The sequence below is a fragment of the Theileria parva genome (genome assembly GCF_000165365.1).
Source record: "Theileria parva strain Muguga chromosome 3 map unlocalized ctg_545, whole genome shotgun sequence".
In the NCBI taxonomy this organism is placed as follows: domain Eukaryota; phylum Apicomplexa; class Aconoidasida; order Piroplasmida; family Theileriidae; genus Theileria; species Theileria parva.
The window spans coordinates 1-19650 of NW_876243.1; the positions used below are offsets into that span (position 1 = coordinate 1).

The 19650-nt window shown below is 38.5% G+C and overlaps 9 protein-coding genes across 9 annotated transcripts; all 9 read left to right on the forward strand.

Moving 5' to 3' along the window:
• TpMuguga_03g00905 (uncharacterized protein) lies at nt 1-580 on the forward strand (the record flags this gene model as incomplete). Its single annotated transcript, XM_757627.1, has 1 exon — nt 1-580. The coding sequence occupies exon 1, from the start codon at nt 146-148 to the stop codon at nt 578-580; it is 435 nt and encodes a 144-aa protein (XP_762720.2). The 5' UTR covers nt 1-145.
• A 397-nt stretch (nt 581-977) lies between these two features.
• On the forward strand, nt 978-2564 carry TpMuguga_03g00906 (uncharacterized protein). The gene has a single exon (XM_757628.2). It carries the CDS (start codon nt 1672-1674, stop codon nt 2425-2427), a length of 756 nt encoding a protein of 251 aa, XP_762721.2. The 5' UTR covers nt 978-1671; the 3' UTR covers nt 2428-2564.
• Nucleotides 2565-2626: 62 nt separating this feature from the next.
• On the forward strand, nt 2627-4636 carry TpMuguga_03g00907 (uncharacterized protein; the record flags this gene model as incomplete). Its single annotated transcript, XM_757629.1, has 1 exon — nt 2627-4636. Exon 1 carries the CDS (start codon nt 3041-3043, stop codon nt 4634-4636), a length of 1596 nt encoding a protein of 531 aa, XP_762722.2. The 5' UTR covers nt 2627-3040.
• A 1447-nt stretch (nt 4637-6083) lies between these two features.
• On the forward strand, nt 6084-7559 carry TpMuguga_03g00908 (uncharacterized protein; the record flags this gene model as incomplete). The annotated part of the gene is made up of 1 exon (XM_757630.1): nt 6084-7559. The coding sequence occupies exon 1, from the start codon at nt 6813-6815 to the stop codon at nt 7557-7559; it is 747 nt and encodes a 248-aa protein (XP_762723.2). The 5' UTR covers nt 6084-6812.
• Nucleotides 7560-7808: 249 nt separating this feature from the next.
• TpMuguga_03g00909 (uncharacterized protein) lies at nt 7809-9215 on the forward strand (the record flags this gene model as incomplete). Its single annotated transcript, XM_757631.1, has 1 exon — nt 7809-9215. The coding sequence occupies exon 1, from the start codon at nt 8472-8474 to the stop codon at nt 9213-9215; it is 744 nt and encodes a 247-aa protein (XP_762724.2). The 5' UTR covers nt 7809-8471.
• A 1098-nt stretch (nt 9216-10313) lies between these two features.
• On the forward strand, nt 10314-11789 carry TpMuguga_03g00910 (uncharacterized protein; the record flags this gene model as incomplete). Its single annotated transcript, XM_757632.1, has 1 exon — nt 10314-11789. Exon 1 carries the CDS (start codon nt 11043-11045, stop codon nt 11787-11789), a length of 747 nt encoding a protein of 248 aa, XP_762725.2. The 5' UTR covers nt 10314-11042.
• Nucleotides 11790-12063: 274 nt separating this feature from the next.
• Nucleotides 12064-13710, forward strand: TpMuguga_03g00911 (uncharacterized protein; the record flags this gene model as incomplete). The annotated part of the gene is made up of 1 exon (XM_757633.1): nt 12064-13710. Exon 1 carries the CDS (start codon nt 12967-12969, stop codon nt 13708-13710), a length of 744 nt encoding a protein of 247 aa, XP_762726.2. The 5' UTR covers nt 12064-12966.
• Nucleotides 13711-14354: 644 nt separating this feature from the next.
• Nucleotides 14355-16361, forward strand: TpMuguga_03g00912 (uncharacterized protein; the record flags this gene model as incomplete). The annotated part of the gene is made up of 1 exon (XM_757634.1): nt 14355-16361. One exon carries the CDS (start codon nt 14355-14357, stop codon nt 16359-16361), a length of 2007 nt encoding a protein of 668 aa, XP_762727.1.
• A 274-nt stretch (nt 16362-16635) lies between these two features.
• On the forward strand, nt 16636-18273 carry TpMuguga_03g00913 (uncharacterized protein; the record flags this gene model as incomplete). Its single annotated transcript, XM_757635.1, has 1 exon — nt 16636-18273. The coding sequence occupies exon 1, from the start codon at nt 17530-17532 to the stop codon at nt 18271-18273; it is 744 nt and encodes a 247-aa protein (XP_762728.2). The 5' UTR covers nt 16636-17529.
• Nucleotides 18274-19650: the final 1377 nt, after the last annotated feature.

The window sequence follows — 19650 nt, forward strand, 5'->3', positions numbered from 1 at the left end:
TAAACTGATACCAGGTTTTGGTGGTTTCTTCAATCCCGTGTCTCCTACATGTAATTGGGGAGCCAAAAATGAACTACCCTGGATACCTGGAGTACCATTAGGCCAAGGATACCACTGGCACCTAACTGACCTAGTGATTCCCACCATGATCATTTTAGCCTATTTATTTATTTACTCACTGCATTACAGAGACTCATCAGTTGCCAGATCAATCATCAACCAACCCAAAATGTCTACATGTCTAACCATTCTATTCTATATGTGTCATGAGATCTCATTGGCTGTAGGATTTCCAGGTATCTTTGGTGGTAATGGAGGTGGTAGCATCCTAGCCCTAACGGCACAGTTGATGGGTGCATTTCTGATGTGTCTGTTAGCTCCATATTCTGAAGGTTACATTATTGAGTATAAGAGACATGATCCTAGCAATTGGCCTACAGCAGGAATGACTAGGTGGAATGCCCTTAGGTACTGGACCAAAATGGCCTCAAAGAACTGCAATAAGAACCTAGCAGCATTGTTCACCAAGGACCTGAGAAGAGACCTGCTACTATGCATAGAAAGAAATGAGCTAATCTAACACTAATGGAGGGAGTATGTAATCTAACAAAAGAGTAAGAGATAGTAAGAGAGTATTTAATGTAATGTAATAAGATAATGTAATGTAATCTAATACTAGTAAGTGGTAATCTAACACCAGAGTAAGATATAATGTAATAGTAAGAGATAATGTGGTAATATAATCTAGTAAGAGAGTATGTAATAAGATAATGTAATGTAATAAAGTGAATGATATGTGATAGTTAGATACTAATAAGATACTAAAGGATACTAATAAGATACTAAAAGATAGTAATAAGATAGTTAGAGAATGTAATATGTAATACCTAAATAAAATGTGATACCTAAAGGTAAATAGCTAGGTAGATAGTTAAACTAAAACTAGTAAGATAAGACTGAAACCAATACCGATCTAGGGCCACTGAGGTAGTAAAAGCTATCATACAGGGTCTCAATGAAAAGGTTGACAGACTCTCCGAAGCTGTGGTAGCTAAAGTTGAACAGGCTCTCAAATCAGCTCAAGCTCAACAAGATCCTGTCAATCTTGATCTCACCGAAACCATCCAAGCTGTCCTCAATGCTGCTAATGGTCTCTCCACTAAAGCCGATGCCGTCAAAACCCAACTCGAAGAACATCTTGAAATCACTAATATCCAATCTGGTGTTCCTAAATCTCAAGTCACTGAAGCCCTCGAAACCCTCACTGATCCTGCTAAAAGACAAGCTGCCGTCGCCGAAGTCAAAGGAGCTCTCGGTGGTACCACTGCCAATGATACCGCCAAAATTGAGGACAAAGATCTCACCGATCCTGCCACAGAAGCTCTCAAATCTGTCAAACTCGACGGTCAGGCCGATGCAGTCAAAACTAAACTCACAGATCAAGTTACTGGCCAAACCCAAATAAATATCGGCGATTCAATTACAGCAGCCCTCGGAAAACTTGAACAACTTAAATCTGGTACTACTGGTGAAAAAGAACCCAAACCTGAGGCCGTCCAAGATGTCCAATCCGCTCTCTCTCAAGGTACTGCCAAAACCCAATTCACTAGTCTATGGCACATTAAGGGCACTGATGGCTACAGTAGTCTAGATAGTGCCCATTGGTACATTATGTTTCCATTTCTTATGGTCCTGGTTGGTATGGGTCTGGTCTACTGCATATATCCTGCCATAGCTCCTGGAATGATTGTTCCATTTTACCTCATTGATAAGATTGAGATGGTTCTGTTGATAGCCACCATATTTCCAGCTCTGTATGTAGCAATTGCCAGAAGTGGTAAACTGATACCAGGTTTTGGTGGTTTCTCAAGTGCATGGGCTCCAACTACGAAATGGTCAGGTGAGACTACTCTTAACTGGGGTCAAACATGGAACTATGATCCTAACAATTTTAGTTTCCTATGGCACATTACTGACCTCGTGATTCCTACCATGATCATTTTAGCCTATTTATTTATTTACTCACTGCATTACAGAGACTCATCAGTTGCCAGATCAATCATCAACCAACCCAAAATGTCTACATGTCTAACCATTCTATTCTATATGTGTCATGAGATCTCATTGGCTGTAGGATTTCCAGGTATCTTTGGTGGTAATGGAGGTGGTAGCATCCTAGCCCTTACGGCACAGCTGATAGGTGCATTTCTGATGTGTCTGTTAGCTCCATATTCTGAAGGTTACATTATTGAGTATAAGAGACATGATCCTAGCAATTGGCCTACAGCAGGAATGACTAGGTGGAATGCCCTTAGGTACTGGACCAAACAGGCCTCCAAGAACTGCAATAAGAACCTAGCAGCATTGTTCACCAAGGACCTGAGAAGAGACCTGTTACTATGCATAGAAAGAAATGAGCTAATCTAACAAAAGTTAAAGTAATCTAATACTAATGGAGGGAGAATGTAATCTAACAAAGTGGTAATCTAACACCAGAGTAAGAGTATGATGTAATCTAATAAAGCTTAATGTAATAAAGTAAAGTGATAATGTAATGTAATAAAGTGAAGAGTATGTGGTAGATAGATAAAGGAAGTAGATAAAGTACTGGTAGATAAAGTAGTAAAAAGTGAAAGAGCTTTGGTGTCTTCCAGCATTCGTTGTGGCAGACGGTATAGAACATGGAGCTAAACTGGCAGTAGAAACAGACATATTCGGCAAAACCTACACATATAAAAAAGACGGTGACGCCAAAGAAGCCACTGACAACAAGGAACTAAAACGCAATACCGTTGTCTATCCTTCCATAGCTGTCCAGTGGCTTAATTTCATAACCTACTTGATACTTCTTTTAGTCTATGTACCTGGAGACAGAGGTCATCTAACAGCCTTCTACTTTGTGATTGCAGTTTCTGGATTCGTGTTTGGTCTCAGTAATGTGTTGACGTTTGCTATTGATGATAATTATTTACCCATCTACATAGCTGGAGAAAACTCATTTCCAGTCCTCACTTCTCTGATCCACTACCTGTCATCCCTAATGTTTGGTAACAGAAGGAAGTGGAACAGTGACTTCCTGATGGTCTACATAGACCTTGTGGTAGCCATTTTACTGTCACTCCTATCAGCTGTCATGTGGACCTTAGGATATGTTTCAAAGCATCCAACAGAAGATGACGCTCTCAAATCTAAGGCCACTGAGGTAGTAAAAGCTATCATACAGGGTCTCAATGAAAAGGTCGACAGACTCTCCGAAGCTGTGGTAGCTAAAGTTGAACAGGCTCTCAAATCAGCTCAAGCTCAAGATCAAGGTAATGTCACAGTTAATCTCACCAAAACCATCCAAGCTGTCCTCAATGCTGCTAATGGTCTCCAAGGTCAAGTCCAAAGCGTCAAAGAAGCTCTCGAATCACATCTTAGTATCACTCCTGGTAATGGTGTTCCTAAATCTCAAGTCACTGAAGCCCTCGAAACCCTCACTGATCCTGCTAAAAAACAAGCTGCCATCGACATAGTCAAAGGAGCTCTCGGTGGTACCACTGCCAATGATACCGCCAAAGTAGAGGACACTGATCTTCAAGGACCGGCCACAAAAGCTCTCAAATCTGTCAAACTCCAAAATCAGGCAGGTGCAGTCAAAACTAATCTCAAATCTGGTGGTAGTGGTAAAACCCAAATAAATATCGGCGATTCAATCACTCAAGCCCTCACAAAACTTGAACAAAATAAACCTGGTACTACTACTGGTGAAAAAGAACCCAAACCTGAAGCCATCGCTGACGTCAAATCCGCTCTCTCTCAAGGTACTGATAAAGATCCATACATCCAGCTATGGCACATTAAGGGCACTGATGGCTACAGTAGTCTAGATAGTGCCCATTGGTACATTATGTTTCCATTTCTCATGGTCCTGGTTGGTATGGGTCTGGTCTTCTGCATATATCCTGCCATAGCTCCTGGAATGATTGTTCCATTTTACCTCATTGATAAGATTGAGATGGTTCTGTTGATAGCTACCATATTTCCAGCTCTGTATGTAGCAATTGCCAGAAGTGGTAAACTGATACAAGGTTTTGGTGGTTTCTTTGATCCCGTGTCTCCTACATGTAATTGGGGAGCCACCAATAAACAACCTTGGAATCCTGGAGTAAATTTGGGCCAAGGATACCACTGGCACCTGACTGACCTAGTGATTCCCACCATGATCATTTTAGCCTATTTATTTATTTACTCACTGCATTACAGAGACTCATCAGTTGCCAGATCAATCATCAACCAACCCAAAATGTCTACATGTCTAACCATTCTATTCTATATGTGTCATGAGATCTCATTGGCTGTAGGATTTCCAGGTATCTTTGGTGGTAATGGAGGTGGTAGCATCTTAGCCCTAACGGCACAGTTGATGGGTGCATTTCTGATGTGTCTGTTAGCTCCATATTCTGAAGGTTACATTATTGAGTATAAGAGACATGATCCTAGCAATTGGCCTACAGCAGGAATGACTAGGTGGAATGCCCTTAGGTACTGGACCAAAATGGCCTCAAAGAACTGCAATAAGAACCTAGCAGCATTGTTCACCAAGGACCTGAGAAGAGACCTGCTACTCTGCATAGAAAGAAATGAGCTAATCTAACAAAGTAAAAGAAATAAAGAGAGTATGTAATAAAAGAGTAAGAGATTATGTAATACAAGAGTAAGAGAGATAATCTAACACTAACAAAGAGATAATGTAATGTAATAGTAATGTAATAATAAAGTGAATGATATGTGGTAGATAATAATAAAGTAAATAGCTAGGTAATTAGTTAATGTAAAAGTAAGATAACTGAAACCAATACCAAAGTAAGTAGTAAGCTAACTGAAACTAATACTAAACTAGTAAGTAGATAACTAAAACTAAACAAAAGAAACTAGTAAGCTAACTGAAACCAATACTAAACTAATCTGATACCTAATCAAATACCTAACTAAACTGGAATGTGGTAAATAGATGATACAAACCTGTTCACCAAGGACCTGAGAAGAGACCTGTTACTCTGCATAGAAAGAAATGAACTAATCTAACGAAGTGATAATGTAACACAAAGTAGTAAGAGAGTAATGTAATGTAATACTAGAGAAAGAGAGAATGTAATGCCTAAAAGTATGTAGTAAGGTAGATAGTTAAACTAAAAGTAAGCTAACTGAAACCAATACTAATCCAATACTAATCTGATACTAATCTAATACTAATCTAATACTAAACTAATACTAAACTAATCTGGAATGTGGTAAATAGATAATGCTAACCCGTTGTCAAGGACCTGAGAAGAGACCTGTTACTCTGCATAGAAAGAAATGAGCTAATCTAACACTAGAGTAAAAGATAATCTAACAAAGTAAGAGTGAATCTAACACAAAGTAAGAGTGAATCTAACACAAAGTAAGAGAGTATGTAAGAATGTAATAATGTAAAGTAATAAGATAGTAATAGATACTAAAGGATACTAATAAGACAGTAATAAGACAGTAATAAGACACTAATAAGATAGTAATAGATACTAAAGGATAGTAATAAGATAGTAATAAGATAGTAATAAGATACTAAAAAGAAAGAAATGAGCTAATCTAACAGAGTGATACTAAAGTAAGAGTGTAAGTAATGTGGTAGATTAGTAAGTAATGTAGTAAGGCTGTAATGTAAAGTGTTAATGTAATACTAGAGTAAGAGTTAATGTAATGTAAAGTGATAATCTAATACTAGAGTAAGAGATAATGTAATGTAAAGAGATAATCTAATACTAGAGTAAGAGATATGTGATAGTAAGAGAGTATATAATCTAACAAAAGAGTAAGAGTAAGAGTAATAAGATACTAATGTAATGTAATAAGACTAATGTAATCTAATAAAGTGGTAATGTAATGGAGTAATGTAATCTAGTAAAGAGGTAATGTAATACTAGAGTAAGAGAGTATGTGGTAGATACAAAGTAAGTAGCTAGGTAAATAGTTAAAGTAAGATTAGAAAGATAACTGAAACCAATAAGAAGTAAGAAGCTAACCAAAGCCAATACTAAACTAAAGTAAGAAGATAAGACTGAAACCAATACCGATCTAAGGCCACTGAAATAGTAACCAAGATCATAAAGGGTCTCAATGGTAAGGTTGACAGACTCGCCTCTGAGGTGGTAGATAAAGTTGAACAGGCTCTCAAACAGGCTCTCCAATCTCAACCTCAACCTGAAGGTCAAGGTGATAAAGTCACAACTAATCTCGACAGTCCCATCAGTAATGTCCTCACCGATAATAATGGTCTCACCACTCTAGTCCAAAACGTCAAAGAAGCTCTCGAAAAACATCTTGAAATCACTAATATCCAAGGTGGTGTTGATAAATCTGCAGTCCAGGCAGCCATCCAAAACCTCCAATCTAAAAGACAAGCTGCCGTCGCCGAAGTCAAAGGAGCCCTCGGTGCCAGTCACAATGATGAAGCCAAAATTGAGGACACTGATCTTCAAGGACCGGCCACAGAAGCTCTCAAATCTGTCAAACTAGAAGCTCAGGCAGGTGCAGTCAAAACTAATCTCAAATCTGGTGGTAGTGGTAAAACCCAAATAAATATCGGCGATTCAATCACAGCAGCCCTCGGAAAACTTGAACAACTTAAATCTGGTACTACTGGTGAAAAAGAACCCAAACCTGATGCCCTCGCTGATGTCAAAGAAGCACTCTCAGCTGGTGATTCTGGTGCCAAAACCGAATTCGTTAGTCTGTTCCACATTAAGGGCACTGATGGCTACAGTAGTCTAGATAGTGCCCATTGGTACATTATGTTTCCATTTCTTATGGTCCTTGTAGGAATGGGTCTAGTCTACTGCATATATCCAGCCATAGCTCCTGGAATGATTGTTCCATTTTACCTCATTGATAAGATTGAGATGGTTCTGTTGATAGCCACCATATTTCCAGCTCTGTATGTGGCAATTGCCAGAAGTGGTAAACTGATACCAGGTTTTGGTGGTTTCTTTGATCCCGTGTCTCCTACATGTAATTGGGGAGCCACCAATAAACCTGTTTGGCTACCTGGAGTACCATTAGGCCAAGGATACCACTGGCACCTAACTGACCTAGTGATTCCCACCATGATCATTTTAGCCTATTTATTTATTTACTCACTGCATTACAGAGACTCATCAGTTGCCAGATCAATCATCAACCAACCCAAAATGTCTACATGTCTAACCATTCTATTCTATATGTGTCATGAGATCTCATTGGCTGTAGGATTTCCAGGTATCTTTGGTGGTAATGGAGGTGGTAGCATCCTGGCCCTAACGGCTCAGCTGATAGGTGCATTTCTGATGTGTCTGTTAGCTCCATATTCTGAAGGTTACATTATTGAGTATAAGAGACATGATCCTAGCAATTGGCCTACAGCAGGAATGACTAGGTGGAATGCCCTTAGGTACTGGACCAAACAGGCCTCAAAGAACTGCAATAAGAACCTAGCAGCATTGTTCACCAAGGACCTGAGAAGAGACCTGTTACTCTGCATAGAAAGAAATGAGCTAATCTAACAAAGTGGTAATCTAACACTAGAGTTAGAGAGTTAATGTAATAGTAAGAGAGAATGTAGTGATGTAATAAGACAATGTAATGTAATGTAATAAAGCTTAATGTAATAAAGTGATGAGTATGTGGTAGCTAGATACAAAGTAAGTAGCTAGGTAAATAGTTAAAGTAAGATTAGAAAGATAACTGAAACCAATAAGAAGTAAGAAGCTAACCAAAGCCAATACTAAACTAAAGTAAGAAGATAAGACTGAAACCAATACCGATCTAGGGCCACTGAGGTAGTAAAAGCTATCATACAGGGTCTCAATGGTAAGGTTGACAAACTCGCCAAAGCTGTAGTAACTAAGGTCATAGCTGCTCTCAAAGAAGATGAAGCTGCTGATGGTAAAGTTGATGAAGAAACTCATCTCACAACTCCCACCACAACTGTCCTCACTAAAGTCAATCTCCAATCTCAACTCCAAGAAGTTGTCGAAGCTCTCAAAGGACAAATTAGCTTTGTGGAAGGTGGTACTACTCAAGTCTCTGCAGCTCTCAATGCACTTCGAACTAGTACTAGTAATGATCAACCCAAACAAGATGCCATCAACGCAGTCAAAACCCCACTCAAAGCCACTCTTGTTCAATCCACCAGAGATATCACCGAACCTGCAACAAATGTTCTCACTAAGGTCAAACTCCAAGCTCAGGCCACTCAAATTCCCACAGCTCTAACTAAAGTCAGTATTACCAATGATCAAACTCTAATAGCCCAAGCCATCAACATACTCACAGAAAATGCTACTAAAACTAATGCCATCGACCAAGTCCAAAAAAAACTCAAAGCTGATAATGCCAGAGCCCAATTCATTAGTCTATTCCACATTAAGGGCACTGATGGCTACAGTAGTCTAAATAATGCTGAGTGGTACATTATGTTTCCATTTCTCATGGTCCTAGTTGGCATGGGACTTGTCTACTGCATATATCCTGCCATAGCTCCTGGAATGATTGTTCCATTTTACCTCGTGGATAAGATTGAGATGGTTCTGTTGATAGCTACCATATTTCCAGCTCTGTATGTAGCAATTGCCAGAAGTGGTAAACTGATACCAGGTTTTGGTGGTTTCTTTGATCCCGTGTCTCCTACATGTAATTGGGGAGCCACCAATAAACCTGTTTGGCTACCAAGTGATTTAGGCACTGGATACCACTGGCACCTAACTGACCTAGTGATTCCCACCATGATCATTTTAGCCTATTTATTTATTTACTCACTGCATTACAGAGACTCATCAGTTGCCAGATCAATCATCAACCAACCCAAAATGTCTACATGTCTAACCATTCTATTCTATATGTGTCATGAGATCTCATTGGCTGTAGGATTTCCAGGTATCTTTGGTGGTAATGGAGGTGGTAGCATCCTAGCCCTTACGGCTCAGCTGATGGGAGCATTTCTGATGTGTCTGTTAGCTCCATATTCTGAAGGTTACATTATTGAGTATAAGAGACATGATCCTAGCAATTGGCCTACAGCAGGAATGACTAGGTGGAATGCCCTTAGGTACTGGACCAAACAGGCCTCAAAGAACTGCAATAAGAACCTAGCAGCATTGTTCACCAAGGACCTGAGAAGAGACCTGTTACTCTGCATAGAAAGAAATGAACTAATCTAACGAAGTGATAATGTAACACAAAGTAGTAAGAGAGTAATGTAATGTAATACTAGAGAAAGAGAGAATGTAATGCCTAAAAGTATGTAGTAAGGTAGATAGTTAAACTAAAAGTAAGCTAACTGAAACCAATACTAATCCAATACTAATCTGATACTAATCTAATACTAATCTAATACTAAACTAATACTAAACTAATCTGGAATGTGGTAAATAGATAATGCTAACCCGTTGTCAAGGACCTGAGAAGAGACCTGTTACTCTGCATAGAAAGAAATGAGCTAATCTAACACTAGAGTAAAAGATAATCTAACAAAGTAAGAGTGAATCTAACACAAAGTAAGAGTGAATCTAACACAAAGTAAGAGAGTATGTAAGAATGTAATAATGTAAAGTAATAAGATAGTAATAGATACTAAAGGATACTAATAAGACAGTAATAAGACAGTAATAAGACACTAATAAGATAGTAATAGATACTAAAGGATAGTAATAAGATAGTAATAAGATAGTAATAAGATACTAAAAAGAAAGAAATGAGCTAATCTAACAGAGTGATACTAAAGTAAGAGTGTAAGTAATGTGGTAGATTAGTAAGTAATGTAGTAAGGCTGTAATGTAAAGTGTTAATGTAATACTAGAGTAAGAGTTAATGTAATGTAAAGTGATAATCTAATACTAGAGTAAGAGATAATGTAATGTAAAGAGATAATCTAATACTAGAGTAAGAGATAATGTAATGTAAAGTGATAATCTAATACTAGAGTAAGAGATAATGTAATGTAAAGAGATAATCTAATACTAGAGTAAGAGATATGTGATAGTAAGAGAGTATATAATCTAACAAAAGAGTAAGAGTAAGAGTAATAAGATACTAATGTAATGTAATAAGACTAATGTAATCTAATAAAGTGGTAATGTAATGGAGTAATGTAATCTAGTAAAGAGGTAATGTAATACTAGAGTAAGAGAGTATGTGGTAGATACAAAGTAAGTAGCTAGGTAAATAGTTAAAGTAAGATTAGAAAGATAACTGAAACCAATAAGAAGTAAGAAGCTAACCAAAGCCAATACTAAACTAAAGTAAGAAGATAAGACTGAAACCAATACCGATCTAGGGCCACTGAGGTAGTAAAAGCTATCATACAGGGTCTCAATGGTAAGGTTGACAAACTCGCCACAGCTGTGGTAGCTAAAGTTGAACAGGCTCTCAAATCAGCTCAAGCTCAACCTCAAGATCAAGGTAATGTCACAGTTAATCTCACCACTAACATCAGTGGAGTCCTCAATGCTGCTAATGGTCTCTCCGGTCAAGTCCAAGACGTCAAAACCCAACTCGAAGAACATCTTGAAATCACTAATATCCAATCTGGTGTTCCTAAATCTCAAGTCACTGAAGCCCTCGAAACCCTCACTGATCCTGCTAAAAGACAAGCTGCCGTCGCCGAAGTCAAAGGAGCCCTCGGTGCCAGTCACAATGATGAAGCCAAAATTGAGGACAAAGATCTCACCGATCCTGCCACAGAAGCTCTCAAATCTGTCAAACTCGACGGTCAGGCAGGTGCAGTCAAAACTAAACTCACAGATCAAGTTACTGGCCAAACCCAAATCAATACCAGTGCCGATTCAATTACAGCAGCCCTCGGAAAACTTGAACAACTTAAATCTGGTACTACTGGTGAAAAAGAACCCAAAGATGATGCCCTCGCTGATGTCAAAGAAGCACTCTCAGAATCTGGTGATTCTGGTGCCAAAACCGAATTCATTAGTCTGTTCCACATTAAGGGCACTGATGGCTACAGTAGTCTAGATAGTGCCCATTGGTACATTATGTTTCCATTCCTTATGGTCCTAGTTGGCATGGGACTTGTCTACTGCATATATCCTGCCATAGCTCCTGGAATGATTGTTCCATTCTACCTGATTGATAAGATTGAGATGGTACTGTTGATCATGACCATATTTCCAGCTCTGTATGTGGCAATTGCCAGAAGTGGTAAATTGATACCAGGTTTTGGTGGTTTCTTCAATCCCGTGTCTCCTACATGTAATTGGGGAGCCAAAAATGAACTACCCTGGATACCTGGAGTACCATTAGGCCAAGGATACCACTGGCACCTGACTGACCTAGTGATTCCCACAATGATCATTTTAGCCTATTTATTTATTTACTCACTGCATTACAGAGACTCATCAGTTGCCAGATCAATCATCAACCAACCCAAAATGTCTACATGTCTAACCATTCTATTCTATATGTGTCATGAGATCTCATTGGCTGTAGGATTTCCAGGTATCTTTGGTGGTAATGGAGGTGGTAGCATCCTAGCCCTTACGGCACAGCTGATAGGTGCATTTCTGATGTGTCTGTTAGCTCCATATTCTGAAGGTTACATTATTGAGTATAAGAGACATGATCCTAGCAATTGGCCTACAGCAGGAATGACTAGGTGGAATGCCCTTAGGTACTGGACCAAACAGGCCTCCAAGAACTGCAATAAGAACCTAGCAGCATTGTTCACCAAGGACCTGAGAAGAGACCTGTTACTATGCATAGAAAGAAATGAGCTAATCTAACAAAAGAGTAATCTAACACTAGAGTTAGAGAGTTAATGTAATAAGAATGATAAATGTAATGATGTAATAAGATAATGTAATCTAGTAAAGCTTAATGTAATAAAAGAGAGTATGTGGTAAATAGATATAAAGTATGTAGCTAGGTAGATAGTTAAACTAAAGTAAGAAGATAACTGAAACCAATACTATACCAAGTAGTAAGATAAGACTGAAACCGATAAAGACTAGAACTGAAACCAATACTAATACTAAGGTAGAAGATAACTGAAACTAATACCAATCTAAGGCCACCAAGGTAGTAAAGACAGTGATAGCAAATCTCAAAGCAGCTCAAGCTCCTAGTACTGCTAAAGTTAATGTAGCTACTCATATCCAAACACCTACTCGAGAAGCTCTCAAAGACACTGGTCTAGATAACCAAGCCACTGCCATTGCCGCTGCTTTCACAGAACCAGAATCATCTGGAACTGGACTTAATATTCAAGATAATAGTACTCAAATCACTGCAGCTCTCCAATTACTCGAAGATGAAGGTAAACCCAAACATGATGCCATCGATGCAGTCCAAGCCAAAATTGAAGCCGCTGTTGCCAAAGCTGTAGTAACTAAGGTCATAGCTGCTCTCAAAGAAGATGAAGCTGCTGATGGTAAAGTTGATGAAGAAACTCATCTCACAACTCCCACCACAACTGTCCTCACTAAAGTCAATCTCCAATCTCAACTCCAAGAAGTTGTCGAAGCTCTCAAAGGACAAATTAGCTTTGTGGAAGGTGGTACTACTCAAGTCTCTGCAGCTCTCAATGCACTTCGAACTAGTACTAGTAATGATCAACCCAAACAAGATGCCATCAACGCAGTCAAAACCCCACTCAAAGCCACTCTTGTTCAATCCACCAGAGATATCACCGAACCTGCAACAAATGTTCTCTCAAAGGTCAAACTCCAAGCTCAGGCCACTCAAATTCCCACAGCTCTAACTAAAGTCAGTATTCGAGCTGATACTACTCTAATAGCCCAAGCCATCAACAAACTCACAGAAAATGCTACTAAAACTAATGCCATCGACCAAGTCCAAAAAAAACTCAAAGCTGATAATGCCAGAGCCCAATTCATTAGTCTATTCCACATTAAGGGCACTGATGGCTACAGTAGTCTAAATAATGCTGAGTGGTACATTATGTTTCCATTTCTCATGGTCCTAGTTGGCATGGGACTTGTCTACTGCATATATCCTGCCATAGCTCCTGGAATGATTGTTCCATTTTACCTCGTGGATAAGATTGAGATGGTTCTGTTGATAGCTACCATATTTCCAGCTCTGTATGTAGCAATTGCCAGAAGTGGTAAACTGATACCAGGTTTTGGTGGTTTCTTTGATCCCGTGTCTCCTACATGTAATTGGGGAGCCACCAATAAACCTGTTTGGCTACCAAGTGATTTAGGCACTGGATACCACTGGCACCTAACTGACCTAGTGATTCCCACCATGATCATTTTAGCCTATTTATTTATTTACTCACTGCATTACAGAGACTCATCAGTTGCCAGATCAATCATCAACCAACCCAAAATGTCTACATGTCTAACCATTCTATTCTATATGTGTCATGAGATCTCATTGGCTGTAGGATTTCCAGGTATCTTTGGTGGTAATGGAGGTGGTAGCATCTTAGCCCTAACGGCACAGTTGATGGGTGCATTTCTGATGTGTCTGTTAGCTCCATATTCTGAAGGTTACATTATTGAGTATAAGAGACATGATCCTAGCAATTGGCCTACAGCAGGAATGACTAGGTGGAATGCCCTTAGGTACTGGACCAAACAGGCCTCCAAGAACTGCAATAAGAACCTAGCAGCATTGTTCACCAAGGACCTGAGAAGAGACCTGTTACTATGCATAGAAAGAAATGAGCTAATCTAACAAAAGAGTAATCTAACACTAGAGTTAGAGAGTTAATGTAATAAGAATGATAAATGTAATGATGTAATAAGATAATGTAATCTAGTAAAGCTTAATGTAATAAAAGAGAGTATGTGGTAAATAGATATAAAGTATGTAGCTAGGTAGATAGTTAAACTAAAGTAAGAAGATAACTGAAACCAATACTATACCAAGTAGTAAGATAAGACTGAAACCGATACTAATACTATACTAATCTGATACTAAACCTAATACCTAACTAATCTGGAATGTGGTAAATAGCTAATGCTAAACTGTTCACCAAGGACCTGAGAAGAGACCTGTTACTCTGCATAGAAAGAAATGAGCTAATCTAACAAAGAGATAATCTAACAAAAAAGTAATAGAGTAGGAGATGATGTAATCTAATACCAGAGTAAGAGATAGTAAGAGAGAATGTAATGTAAAGTGATAGTAAGTGGTAATAGTAATAGTGAAAGAAATGAACTAATGTAATAAAAGAGTAAGAGATTATGTAATACAAGAGTAAGAGAGATAATCTAATACTAGAGTAAGAGAGAATGTAATGTGATAATCTAATAAAGCTTAATGTAATAAAGTGAAGAGTATGTGGTAGATAGATACCAATAGATAGTAATACACTGATGATGATAATGGTGGCTGACGGTATAGAACATGGAGCTAAACTGGCAGTAGAAACAGACATATTCGGCAAAACCTACACATATAAAAAAGACGGTGACGCCAAAGAAGCCACTGACAACAAGGAACTAAAACGCAATACCGTTGTCTATCCTTCCATAGCTGTCCAGTGGCTTAATTTCATAACCTACTTGATACTTCTTTTAGTCTATGTACCTGGAGACAGAGGTCATCTAACAGCCTTCTACTTTGTGATTGCAGTTTCTGGATTCGTGTTTGGTCTCAGTAATGTGTTGACGTTTGCTATTGATGATAATTATTTACCCATCTACATAGCTGGAGAAAACTCATTTCCAGTCCTCACTTCTCTGATCCACTACCTGTCATCCCTAATGTTTGGTAACAGAAGGAAGTGGAACAGTGACTTCCTGATGGTCTACATAGACCTTGTGGTAGCCATTTTACTGTCACTCCTATCAGCTGTCATGTGGACCTTAGGATATGTTTCAAAGCATCCAACAGAAGATGACGCTCTCAAATCTAAGGCCACTGAGGTAGTAAATAAGATCATACAACATCTCAATGAAAAGGTCGACAGACTCTCCGAAGCTGTGGTAACTGCAGTTGAACAGGCTCTCAAACAAGCTCTCCAACCTCTAGCTCAACCTCAAGATCAAGGTAATGTCACAGTTAATCTCACCACTAACATCAGTGAAGTCCTCAAAACAGATACTGGTCTCAACAGTCAAGCCCCTGGCGTCAAAACTAAACTCGAATCGCATCTTGGTATCACTCCTGGTAATGGTGTTGCTCAAGCTGTGGTCACTGAAGCCCTCGAAACCCTCACTGATCCTGCTAAAAAACAAGCTGCCGTCGACATAGTCAAAGGAGCTCTCGGTGGTACCACTGCCAATGATACCGCCAAAGTAGAGGACACTGATCTTCAAGGACCGGCCACAGAAGCTCTCAAAACTGTCAAACTCCAAAATCAGGCAGGTGCAGTCAAAACTAAACTCACAGATCAAGTTACTGGCCAAACCCAAATCAATACCAGTGCCGATTCAATCACAGCAGCCCTCGGAAAACTTGAACAACTTAAATCTGGTACTACTGGTGAAAAAGAACCCAAAGATGATGCCCTCGCTGATGTCAAAGAAGCACTCTCAGAATCTGGTGATTCTGGTGCCAAAACCGAATTCGTTAGTCTATGGCACATTAAGGGCACTGATGGCTACAGTAGTCTAGATGGTGCCCAGTGGTACATTATGTTTCCATTCCTCATGGTCCTTGTAGGAATGGGTCTGGTCTACTGCATATATCCTGCCATAGCTCCTGGAATGATTGTTCCATTTTACCTCATTGATAAGATTGAGATGGTTCTGTTGATAGCTACCATATTTCCAGCTCTGTATGTAGCAATTGCCAGAAGTGGTAAACTGATACAAGGTTTTGGTGGTTTCTTTGATCCCGTGTCTCCTACATGTAATTGGGGAGCCACCAATAAACCTGTTTGGCTACCAAGTGATTTAGGCACTGGATACCACTGGCACCTAACTGACCTAGTGATTCCCACCATGATCATTTTAGCCTATTTATTTATTTACTCACTGCATTACAGAGACTCATCAGTTGCCAGATCAATCATCAACCAACCCAAAATGTCTACATGTCTAACCATTCTATTCTATATGTGTCATGAGATCTCATTGGCTGTAGGATTTCCAGGTATCTTTGGTGGTAATGGAGGTGGTAGCATCCTAGCCCTTACGGCACAGCTGATAGGTGCATTTCTGATGTGTCTGTTAGCTCCATATTCTGAAGGTTACATTATTGAGTATAAGAGACATGATCCTAGCAATTGGCCTACAGCAGGAATGACTAGGTGGAATGCCCTTAGGTACTGGACCAAAATGGCCTCCAAGAACTGCAATAAGAACCTAGCAGCATTGTTCACCAAAGACCTGAGAAGAGACCTGTTACTCTGCATAGAAAGAAATGAGCTAATCTAACAAAGTGGTAATCTAACACTAGAGTTAGAGAGTTAATGTAATAAGAATGATAAATGTAATGATGTAATAAGATAATGTAATCTAGTAAAGCTTAATGTAATAAAAGAGAGTATGTGGTAAATAGATATAAAGTATGTAGCTAGGTAGATAGTTAAACTAAAGTAAGAAGATAACTGAAACCAATACTATACCAAGTAGTAAGATAAGACTGAAACCGATAAAGACTAGAACTGAAACCAATACTAATACTAAGGTAGAAGATAACTGAAACTAATACCAATCTAAGGCCACCAAGGTAGTAAAGACAGTGATAGCAGCTCTTAAAGAATCTCAATCTCAATCTAGTAGTCCTACTACTAATGTTAATACATCTACTTATATCCAAGATCCTACTCAACAGGCTCTCCAAAACACTGGTCTAGATGCCGAAGTCGCAGAAGTTATCAAAGCTTTCACAGAAGGACCACCAGCTGGACTTGATATTAAAGATCAAAATGAAATCTCTGCAGCTCTCGGAAAACTCGAAACTGGTGGACAACCCAAACATGATGCCATTGATGCAGTCCAAGCCAAAATTGAAGAAGCTGTTGCCAAAGCTATTGTAAAGGCCGTCATAGCAGCTCTCAATAAAGCTGCTAGTGCTGGTAATGTTAATCCAGAAACTCATCTCCAAACTCCCACCACAACTGTCCTCACCAAGGTCAAACTCCAATCCCAACTCGGAGAAGTTGTCGCAGCACTCAAACAAAAAATTAGCTTTTCAGAAGGTACTACTCAAGTCACTAATGCTCTCACAGCACTTAAAGAAACTATTAGTGATGATCCCAAACAAGATGCCATCGGTGCAGTCAAAACCCCACTCAAAGCCACTACTGTTCAGGCCGCTAGAGATCTAACCGGTCCTGCCACAGATGTTCTCCAGAAGGTCAAACTCCAAGGACAGGCCGGTCAAATTCCTCAAGCTCTCCAACATGTCAGTATTAGAGCTGATACTACTAAAATAGCTGCAGCCATCAACACACTCACTACTCAAAAAACTACTGCCATCGACCAAGTCCAAAAAAAACTCAAAGCTGATAGTTCTGATGCCAAAGCCCAATTCGTTAGTCTGTTCCACATTAAGGGCACTGATGGCTACAGTAGTCTAGATAGTGCCCATTGGTACATTATGTTTCCATTTCTTATGGTCCTGGTTGGTATGGGACTGGTCTTCTGCATATATCCAGCCATAGCTCCTGGAATGATTGTTCCATTTTACCTAGTGGATAAGATTGAGATGGTTCTGTTGATCATGACCATATTTCCAGCTCTGTATGTAGCAATTGCCAGAAGTGGTAAACTGATACAAGGTTTTGGTGGTTTCTTCAATCCCGTGTCTCCTACATGTAATTGGGGAGCCAAAAATGAACCTGTTTGGCTACCAAGTGATTTAGGCTCAGGATACCACTGGCACCTAACTGACCTAGTGATTCCCACAATGATCATTTTAGCCTATTTATTTATTTACTCACTGCATTACAGAGACTCATCAGTTGCCAGATCAATCATCAACCAACCCAAAATGTCTACATGTCTAACCATTCTATTCTATATGTGTCATGAGATCTCATTGGCTGTAGGATTTCCAGGTATCTTTGGTGGTAATGGAGGTGGTAGCATCCTAGCCCTTACGGCACAGCTGATAGGTGCATTTCTGATGTGTCTGTTAGCTCCATATTCTGAAGGTTACATTATTGAGTATAAGAGACATGATCCTAGCAATTGGCCTACAGCAGGAATGACTAGGTGGAATGCCCTTAGGTACTGGACCAAAATGGCCTCCAAGAACTGCAATAAGAACCTAGCAGCATTGTTCACCAAAGACCTGAGAAGAGACCTGTTACTCTGCATAGAAAGAAATGAGCTAATCTAACAAAGTAAAAGAAATAAAGAGAGTATGTAATAAAAGAGTAAGAGATTATGTAATACAAGAGTAAGAGAGATAATCTAACACTAACAAAGAGATAATGTAATGTAATAGTAATGTAATAATAAAGTGAATGATATGTGGTAGATAATAATAAAGTAAATAGCTAGGTAATTAGTTAATGTAAAAGTAAGATAACTGAAACCAATACCAAAGTAAGTAGTAAGCTAACTGAAACTAATACTAAACTAGTAAGTAGATAACTGAAACTAAACAAAAGAAACTAGTAAGCTAACTGAAACCAATACTAAACTAATCTGATACCTAATCAAATACCTAACTAAACTGGAATGTGGTAAATAGATGATACAAACCTGTTCACCAAGGACCTGAGAAGAGACCTGTTACTCTGCATAGAAAGAAATGAACTAATCTAACGAAGTGATAATGTAACACAAAGTAGTAAGAGAGTAATGTAATGTAATACTAGAGAAAGAGAGAATGTAATGCCTAAAAGTATGTAGTAAGGTAGATAGTTAAACTAAAAGTAAGCTAACTGAAACCAATACTAATCCAATACTAATCTGATACTAATCTAATACTAATCTAATACTAAACTAATACTAAACTAATCTGGAATGTGGTAAATAGATAATGCTAACCCGTTGTCAAGGACCTGAGAAGAGACCTGTTACTCTGCATAGAAAGAAATGAGCTAATCTAACACTAGAGTAAAAGATAATCTAACAAAGTAAGAGTGAATCTAACACAAAGTAAGAGTGAATCTAACACAAAGTAAGAGAGTATGTAAGAATGTAATAATGTAAAGTAATAAGATAGTAATAGATACTAAAGGATACTAATAAGACAGTAATAAGACAGTAATAAGACACTAATAAGATAGTAATAGATACTAAAGGATAGTAATAAGATAGTAATAAGATAGTAATAAGATACTAAAAAGAAAGAAATGAGCTAATCTAACAGAGTGATACTAAAGTAAGAGTGTAAGTAATGTGGTAGATTAGTAAGTAATGTAGTAAGGCTGTAATGTAAAGTGTTAATGTAATACTAGAGTAAGAGTTAATGTAATGTAAAGTGATAATCTAATACTAGAGTAAGAGATAATGTAATGTAAAGAGATAATCTAATACTAGAGTAAGAGATAATGTAATGTAAAGTGATAATCTAATACTAGAGTAAGAGATAATGTAATGTAAAGAGATAATCTAATACTAGAGTAAGAGATATGTGATAGTAAGAGAGTATATAATCTAACAAAAGAGTAAGAGTAAGAGTAATAAGATACTAATGTAATGTAATAAGACTAATGTAATCTAATAAAGTGGTAATGTAATGGAGTAATGTAATCTAGTAAAGAGG